Source organism: Montipora foliosa, chromosome 9, assembly GCF_036669935.1.
Source record: "Montipora foliosa isolate CH-2021 chromosome 9, ASM3666993v2, whole genome shotgun sequence".
Classification (NCBI taxonomy): Eukaryota; Metazoa; Cnidaria; class Anthozoa; order Scleractinia; family Acroporidae; genus Montipora; species Montipora foliosa.
In genome coordinates this window covers 29,632,771-29,642,240 of record NC_090877.1, presented here as the reverse complement: position 1 = coordinate 29,642,240, position 9,470 = coordinate 29,632,771, and the positions used below count along the sequence as shown (strand labels likewise).

Below are 9,470 nucleotides of genomic sequence, written 5' to 3'. Positions count from 1 at the left end.
AAGTTCATTATTTACAAACCTGCACCAATTGGGAATCTACGATTTTGGTCTGCTTGAGATCCATGAGGGAGCAAGACCCATACTTAGCTGAATGGCCAGGGCTGTCACAGCGACCATCTTCGCCGACTAATAACTCTCTCCCTTCGGATTTTATTTCATTTAGCAGGGTAGCTTGCGGCTGCCTGTATGTTCTCTCCACTGTGGGATGTAGATATGATCTCTGGTGGTGCATAAATGTTGAGTAGGCAATGGTAGGAACTCTCATATGCTGCATAATTGTTACGAATTTCGTTGGGTTCCTGCCGCCAAAGAGAATTGCAGAGGACATCACGATGTTCCCCACAGGGATATCTCCAACTGAGGGTTGTGAATCCCAAAATTTCCTGAGTGCAAGACAAGCATTTTTGTTCCAGTGTTATCTTCGTTGCAGCTCGTGTTGAACTGAATTGCAGACAGGGCAAAATTGAAATAAAGAAAGAAGTGATGATTCTGCAACCAAAAACAGGTTTTGTTGATGAGCAGGGGCATTCTTAGGAGATTTCCTATAAAACGAAAAACAAGACCGTTAGGAGGTTTTTTTTAGCAATCATGTCTCTCTTTCACAAATGTGTTTTTGTCAAACTCACTCGTATTTTAGATCGTCAAAGTCGTCAAAAGCGGGATCCTCTTCCACTTCATCATCTCGGTCAGGGACGTACGATGGATCGTCATTGGTTTCCATCTCTTCCTCTGGATCTGATTCCTGGTCCTCGCTTTGGCAGGGAGTGGAAGTGGTGAAAAACTCTCTCTGTAGACTACACTGAATGCCTTGAGTCCTTTTTCCAATGGCGGTTTGACTACATGTACGAATAAGACAAAGAAAACTATTATTTCAATCGATATTCATTCTTGACCATTCGTCTCAGGCGAAACTTCCCTTTGCTTCTATGTTTGCTCCGAAATTGTACAGACACGTTTTCCTTTGAGGACTGGATCTGTGTAGAGGCCTCCTTTACTTTGGGTTCACTCTTTTCCTCAGTTGCTTCTGCATCTTCTTTCTGTTTCCTGGAAGTCGAACTTTCCTTTCCTACACTTTCGATGATCTTTTAAAATATATCAAAAGCAACAAACAAGTAAGTGCGTATAACTAGTATTTTCAGTTATGATATCGCCTGTACCATAAAAGTGTTTCTAAGCTTACCTGTGCAGCTTCTCGTTTTCTGTATGCCCCTCGAGGTGGATTGCTTTCTACCTCTGAAGTATCAAATGTGTCGTTGTCGCTGTCACCATCTCGTCTTGATTTTTTAGTTTGAGGAGGACCAATTTTAAAAATTGTTGGAACGGCATCGACTTTAATTGAATTCTTCATCTTCAAACCTAAAGACTTACCGATAACAGTTTGTGCCTCAAAGCAATCTTCAGTGAAATGAGCACTGCAAAGTCTACTTGAATTCGTATCAGAATAAAAGTCAGACCGTGTGTTTTTGGCAGCATTCGTCCACAGTCTTGCAAAGTGGGGGTCTTCTGGCCATTGATGGAGACTCGCTCCCGTTTTTACGGGTGTTAGAACATCCACCAGCTATACAGTGATGCGGCATAGATGTCGTCACAAAAAAGCAAAGAGAAAATTTCGAATCAGGGTATTGGGAAAGCGCAATGACCCCTATATATGAAGCAATCTTAAGAGAATTTACCAGAAGAGGTTTGCGAGGTTCTCCTTTCTATGTCATTTCCGCTTTTTGGCCATAGTGCTTCATTTCAAATCTCGGGCGAGATGCTTTGTTAATTTATGGGGAAGAAAGAAAGAATCAAACTCTTTTGATGGTTAATATGTTTCAAGTAGGCATTAAGCCTACTTTTTGTACTCTGGAATAGAGTATCCCTTTAATTGCCTGGTCATGCAATAGGAGGTACTGTACTTTGGTTTGTTCACTCCCCGTCGCTGTTCAGCAAATACACTGCTTGCTACAAAAGATCCAAATTGCACTAGAGTGTTTTCCGGCCTGGCCAAGTTTATCTCGGCTCTTTTATTTATGAATGCTAGGGTGAGAATGATTTCTTGATGTCATTCAGTGATTTCACAGTCACAGGAAAACAGACCTATATTCACATCTGCTCGCAGTCGCCATTCTCCAAGCTACAAGATCTCAAGAGCAGAAATTACACATTGAACGGCCTCTCCTTTTGACGAGAAGTTTAATTTCATTAAAACAGAATCATATTTAAAGAATCTTGTCAGTTTTTGCCTTCAAATAAGCTTAGATTAATGGGTAAAACTAGCGTGACTTGAACCTAAGAGTCAATCAGCAGTTGGCAGGGGCAAAATAACCTCAAAATAATCAATCTAGTTTTGGAGCGTTCGCAAAAAACTCACACTAATTTTCAGAAAATGTTCAAATACTATTTCTCCCCCATGTAGAAAATTTGATTTTGATTTTAGTGGTAAATTGTTGCATTTATAAGTATTATGCAAATTATGTATCAGAATTTTGCTCGTTCGCTGATATTTTGCTCGTAAAATTTAACAATGATAATAATAATAATAATAATAATAATAATAACAATAATAATAATAATAATGTGTCTATTATTCAAAAGATAAAATTACATATCTTATGTTACATTAAAATATGATAATAATAGTGGGCTATTTACATCAGTGTGCCTCTAAATAACAATATATACAGTACTGTGCCAAAGTAACAATAGTGAATTTCGTCGAATTTCGTGCTTTGTTCTCAACGAAATTTCGCCAAAATTTTGTCGAACTTTTGCTTTGGAGACATGCGAAATTTCCTGTAGGTTGAGCGAAATTTCGAAAGGTCTAATGAAATTTCACCGAAATTTTGCTCCGGAGAAGTGCGAAATTTCGTTTTGCTTTGGCGAAATTTCGGAAAGTCTAACGAAATTTCGCCGAATCTTCGCTCTGGAGGTGTGCGAAATTTCGAAAGGAGAGACGAAAATCTCGTTCAAAATGCGTACGAAATTTCGAAAGGTGAGACAAATCTTTTTTCAAAATGTGTAAGAAATTTCGTTTTGCCAGAGAGAGCTACAGTAAGTTTCGACGTTGGTAGTGTGATGGTTGCCCTGATCTTGGCCTACAGATGTAGGTCTTGAACATAAATACGCATGTATCATATCATATTTCGCAGTTTTCGAATTGTCGTTAACTGTGAATAGTTCGTAGTTATGAGAACATGGAACGACCTGCAACCACCTCAAAAGATTCAACAACCACTCACAAACAATCGAATGCCTCTTTAAACAAGCGAGATGACAATACATCACGCATATGAAATACGTGACCTGAATAAAACCTCCAGCTCCCCCTAGAATCTTATTGTCAACCACGAGAAACATCGGCGTAAAATAATAATGTTGTCGAGGTGGTTGTTCAATTTTTTGAGGTGGTTGTAAGTCATTCCATGTTTTAGTAACTACAGCGAACAGTTTATTTTGGTAATATTGTCTGAACACAAAAGATCGCAGTTTTTTTTTTTTCAACGATATTTCTCGAGTCCTATTGTTTGAGCGAGAATGATATTTCGCTGCAATCTGCGTAAGTTCGAGCGAAATTTCGCGGCACTCCGGAGATATTATTTTTTCCACAAGGTCTTCGGAAGGCTTTGGAAATACACATCTCGCAAGTGACTTGCGGACGCGTTCGAAACAAAAGAATTTTTCTTTGAAGTAAAAAATAACTAAACGTGAGCAGCGCGCCATAGAAACTTTGATAAACAATTATATGGCTAAAGAAAGAGCATTTTACTGTTTGAATGAACAATTTGTGTCAAATATAACCGGATATATGATTTTTTCCGCAAGGTCTTCGGAACGCTTTGGAAATAAACATCTCGCAAGTGACTTGCCGACGCGTGCGAAACAAAGAATTTTTCCTTGAAGTAGAAAATAACTAAACGTGAGCAGCGCGCCATAGAAACTTTGATAAAAAATTATATGGCTAAAGAAAGAGCATTTTACTGTTTGAATGAACAATTTGTGTTAAATATAACCGGAGATATGATTTTTTTCCACAAGGTCTTCGGAACGCTTTGGAAATTAATTAATTGTCAAATTGAAGTGTGGTTCACTAATAAAAATTTGTTATCTGTAAATGCGAGACCAAACTGCAGGAAAAATAAACAATTAATACTCAGCAATGACACCCGCTTATTTTACAATAATTCCTTTTTATTAAAATCGCGGGAAAAGGACTGCATGACTATCGATGTCTTTCAACACGGACTGCCATCAGTGAACTGTTTTTTTTTTTTTTCCTCAGTTTGCATTCTGCATTTTGTGACCCTCGTGTAATGACCACAAATGGCGAACGAAATTTTGTCTCCAAACGAGATTTTCGTTCGAAATTTCGCTCACAGAAACAAAGTGTTGGAAATTTCGTTTGAAATTTCCCACCCACTTGCGAAATTTCGAACGAAATTTCGCTCCCACTAACGAAATTTCCAACGAATTTTGCCACCTTCAGCGAATTTGCCACGTAAAATTTCGCACATGTGCATGAAATTTCGTTAATGGTGAAACAATAGAGGCCAGCGAAATTTCGCCGAAAATTCGTTCTCCTCGAAATTTCGCAGATTTACGTAGAATTTCGTAGAACTTCATCGAAATTCGCTATCATTACTTTTGCACAGTACTGTAAATAAAAATAATTGCAAAAATCCAATGTGAAAAGTACACTATTTACAAAGCTACATTATACTTAAGGACAATTCTGTTAAAGAATGTATTATTAAAACGTTCCGTGTTAATGGCGGGCATTGCGGGAGATTTATTCCTTAAATTGTATCTTGTATAGTCTTGGTCTCGGGGAAATTCGCTCTAAGAGGGTGGTTCGGGATACTAGAAACCTTCCTACAGATTCTGTGATCTTGCACTTTAAGTAATTCACCTATCTCTAATTTCTTGGATGTGTATCTACGTTTAAAACATCGGTCTAAAAACTGCTGGGCTGTAGTTAGCTCTGATTCAGAGGACCCATACACAGATAAAGCATAATTAATATTAGGTAGAACTATGGATGAGAATAAATGGTCTACCTCTACTTGGCTACAACCTTCTTTTCACAGGCATCTGATGACATATAAGCATTTGTTAGCTTTACATAACTTTTCTTTAAGGTGAGTGCGCCATGTATCAAAAATCATCGTTAGTTAAACCCTATGTTTTTTTTAAATGCAAAGTGGAGAATGACATCATTGTAACAAGGCGTAACAGTCATATTTTTGTTCCTTTTATTTGGGTTTTATGACTTTGGTGTGACGTAACACATACATCAGTCACAGACCATGTATGGTTATCAACTTGTAGCACTTTATTTATAGACAGAGAGCACTTTTGCCTCATTTTCCAATAACTGTGACGTTTGAAAGTTGAAGAAGAAAAAGAAATTTTGCTTTATTTGCTTTTTCGTTCTCACTAATATTTGGTTCTGTGGGCTTTACAGGTAAGAATTGCTTCTATTCTCTTACTCATGCTTAGCATGATGTTATCTATCACGGCTACTGGAATACTATCAAAAGCTGTAAACACACGCTGTTTTAATTCCTTGAAACATTGCTTTGTAATATTAAGAGCATTGCTTCTTCCTCTAAAAAGTGTTTCACAAGGTGAAATACATTTTCTATACAGTCCACATCAGGTGAGCGTGCAGGGATCCTTAAAAGTTCAGCTTCTATAGCTTCAAGAGCTTTTCAGCAGGCTTGCTTTATTGTAAGGGATCGTTGTCCATTACAAACAATCTTCTTCCATTCGTTTTCGGCCCTGTTTGTGCAAGTTAAAATGACTGCGTATGAAAAGGACAAAAAATTTCCCACTCACTTTTTTTCGTAAGAACCTTTCAATATCACTCCCTTACCATAAGCGGTAGCAACAAGGACATGCAAGCTCCTGCCACCTGCTTACTTCTTGGAAGCCTTTGAAGTAAACTTAAGGCCTTCTCCCTTTCGTCGCCATACAGGAGATTTATTGCAGGAGGCACTGCTCTGTGGGTTATATTTACTGATGAAAGAGACTCCATCAAGAAAAAATGCATCATTTGTCCAGAAATCTGGATTTTGTCTCACCTTGCGTTTCGTTTCTATAGCAAATTGTAACCACACCTTTTGATTGTTTTTGCTCAACAGCCCCTTTTTTCTCGCTTGAAGTAGCTATGGCCTTCGTCGTTCTGATAACACGAAATTGTCCTTCTACTTGCTACTTCAAGAGACAGCACACTCTTTTCTACCACCTTTTTCACGGTTATGTGAACATTTGTGATTTGCATGTCTCTCAATGTGCGCAGTAGCTTTCGCACCATGTGATCACTTACTTTTCTTGGTCTCCCCCTCCAACAAGTTAGCTTAGTTGATGAATTTTCAGTAACATTGTTCACTCTCGCCAGCATATTCTGGCAGTGGAAGATTTAGAAATCTCACATTCATTTGCTATGTCATGAGAACACGCATGTCCATACTTCCCTGAAAACAATTCCATTGCTCTCTGCATGGCTGCGATGACTTTCAATTGTATTAACAAACGCAGCATAAAAATATGCGGCACTGAGTAAAAATTCACTGTAAGTAAGTGTAACTGAATTTTTTTCTGCGAACTAAACACACAGGTCACAGATAGAAAAAGAATGCATTTAAAAGTCACGTTTTTGACGCCCTCCTGGAAAAAATAGAACAGTGAATTTACCCGAAACACATCCACTTCATTAGTTGTAGACTTATAAATTGGTTTCAGACAATCCTGCCCAAAAATAATGGGACAATTTGCTTCATTTATCTCAAACTTTCTCTATTCCCCCTCCCCCTCGCAATGCTGTTACGCTGCTGTGTTTATGCACAGTCCAAAGGATCCCAGTTGCTGTATCTACATTGCGAGGGGGAGGCGGGATTCTGCAAATGACAATGAGAGCTTGATTAAGGTTATGGAGACTGGTTATTGATGTGTAGAGTAAAAATGTGCACTGCCTGAGCCATTTTGTGTTCTGTCCCGTAACTTTTTGGCCAGGATTGTAGGCAGGTACCATTCCTAGCCTTAAAATAATTGATTTCTGGTTAACCCAAGTTATTACTACGACTCACCAATGCGAAAACTGATTACGTTACTCATTAACACAAAGAGAGACAGCTTTAGATTTTTCAATAATATATCACTTTAATCTATAGTCAAAACTTCAAATTTATGACCCCTTTCCTTCACTTTTTGTTTGTCGGCATTATGACTTGTGGTACTTCAGGGTCACATGTTCATAAGTTTGTTTTTACATTTCACAGATGATTAGATTTTGAATTAGAAACACTGTTTTGATTGGCCACTCTACCTCACTGTGTAAATAGTTCACCCTGCATTCAAAAGAGATATGTTTTGTTTCTGAGGAAACACAACAAAAAGAGAAAGTGATTCGTTTCCAGAATGATAAGGGCAGGAGAAAATACAAAATACTGTAGTGTGGATCTCTCGGTCTGTGATTGATTTGACTTCTTGAGAAATATTTTACAATGTAATAACTTGAAGGATACCTATTCATGCACTAAAATAGATAAAGGCATGTTATCTGAGCTATTGCAGAGATGTACCAAGGGATGACAGAACAGCGTGACCTTGTTTGTTTTTCAAACTGATTGTCAGATGTCAATTTTATTCATTGACCATTATTTTGTTAATTATGAGCTCTTTTTTTGGCAGAGCAAGGGTCTTTCATTTGCAAAATCACGGTCACATAACAACTGAGAGTGATTTTCCAGCTGTGTAAATGACCTTTTGATATAGACTGATATAAATTTGAAAAAAGGTGGGCCGACGTTTTTCAAATTTACCCAAATTCAATCCATTTCAATCCTCTCCAGTTTTGTCCATCCATGTCCCTTCTTGGCTTCCCTGTGTTTTGTTAGAGTTCTTCTATAGTTTTGAACAGTTATTTTGATATTTTAGTTAATTCTATGACCATTCGATCAGTGCTGAAATTGCCTAAAATTGCGTGACCCAGCCTCTTTAAAGAGAAGGACAGATTACTTGTCTATTTCCACAATACTTCTCATTTTACTTTCAAATACATACCCCTGCATAACATTCCAATTCTGTTTTCTGTGAAAGTTCTATTACATGTGTTACATGTGAACCATGGCAATTGCTAGCTTTAGAATCACTGGTTTCTTGTTAACCCAATTTCGTTTCTGAGAAAACGAAACAACAGCATTCTTTTTATAAATTGTACCAGGTATTCCTGATTTCTGTACGGAATTTAATTTTCATTTTGCATTTACCTGTTCATCCATGCTTTTGGAAAGGTGCTACATACGTGTTGCTTAGAGATTTAAATGCATACCTGAGGTAGCTCCTATACTTGTGTTCACGAGCAAGTAATCTCCTAGTAATATGATGAAATGTGGATGACCTTGGTACATTGTTAACCAAATATCTTCCAGCAAGTTTCCTCCTTTTACTGCTTTTACAAAATAGACGTCTTGGCCTTTTCTTTTTAGTTCTGGTTGGTTGTGGATGACGTCTGTGTCGATGCACATGCAAATCACAACTAAAGTAAATGCACTTTTGCATATCAAGACACATATTTCTCCTTTGGAATCAAGTCTTTATTATCATTGAGAATCAAATTTAACTTTACGGCCTTTCAAACTACATCACAATTATTTTCTAAAGAGCTGATCACAGTCTCCACCGACAATATCAAACTCGAACAGAACTATATACACAAAATGGCAATGAACACGATCAGTTTCGTTCAGTTCGACCCATTTCGAAGCTGACACTCTGTCTTTTAGTGTGGGTCTACCGTGAAAAGCATTTGCCTCTCTTTGTATGTATTTTGATCGCCCCAAGAAGAAATTGATTAAGGGTGCGTTCCTTTCAGGGAATCCAAAACAGATTTTTGATTTAAAAAGCGGATTTTGTGTTTTGGCAAATCCAAATCTGGATTTTGAATCTAATGAGTCCTTTCTAGGAAAAGATTCTCTGGATTTGTGATCTGCTCCGTCCCTGTGGCATTGGTTTTGAACCTAAGCTCATTGATCAGCGGCTTTTCATAAATTAAACAGTCATGTTGAGTCTTACATTTTCTTAAGACTTTAAAGTGCATAATGCATGTATTATCAGGCAAACAATCGTTTTAATAGTGAAATGTTTCTTGGCGCTAGACGAAGTAAAGTTATGTTCCTCACAACGTTCGTGTGGGTGCTTCATCATAAAACCGATACATCACAAAAACTACAACTGGTTTGATTCTCAATACAACCTAAATATCAGCAGACAAGATCTCACAGACCTCCTTAACATCGCTACAAAGGATCAACTTTTTCAGTTCGAAGGAACACTCTATGAACAGTTCGATAGTGTTGCCATAGGATCCCCCCTAGGGCCTCTGATTGCTAACGTGTTTGTGCTCTATTGAAGAACAATTAGATCTCAATGGAAAAATGCCTGAATTCTATTGCCGGTATATGGACGACACCTTAACAATTATGCCGGGT

General features: G+C 37.8%; 1 protein-coding gene across 1 annotated transcript; it reads right to left on the bottom strand.

Moving 5' to 3' along the window:
• Positions 1 to 415: 415 nt before the first annotated feature.
• Positions 416 to 1,348, bottom strand: LOC137971690 (uncharacterized). Its single transcript, XM_068818470.1, has 4 exons — positions 1,181 to 1,348; positions 952 to 1,082; positions 627 to 836; positions 416 to 542 (listed from the first exon to the last, which is right to left on the bottom strand). Exons 1-4 carry the CDS (start codon positions 1,346 to 1,348, stop codon positions 416 to 418), a joined length of 636 nt encoding a protein of 211 aa, XP_068674571.1.
• Between the last annotated feature and the right edge of the window lie 8,122 nt (positions 1,349 to 9,470).

Coding starts and splice junctions, on each gene's coding strand:
- LOC137971690 (XM_068818470.1), bottom strand. CDS start 1,348: ATGAAGAATTCAATTAAAGTCGATGCCGTTCCAACAATTTTTAAAATT. Junction 1,083..1,180: donor GAAAACGAGAAGCTGCACAG/GTAAGCTTAGAA, acceptor ATATTTTAAAAG/ATCATCGAAAGTGTAGGAAA. Junction 837..951: donor CAGTCCTCAAAGGAAAACGT/GTCTGTACAATT, acceptor TCGTACATGTAG/TCAAACCGCCATTGGAAAAA.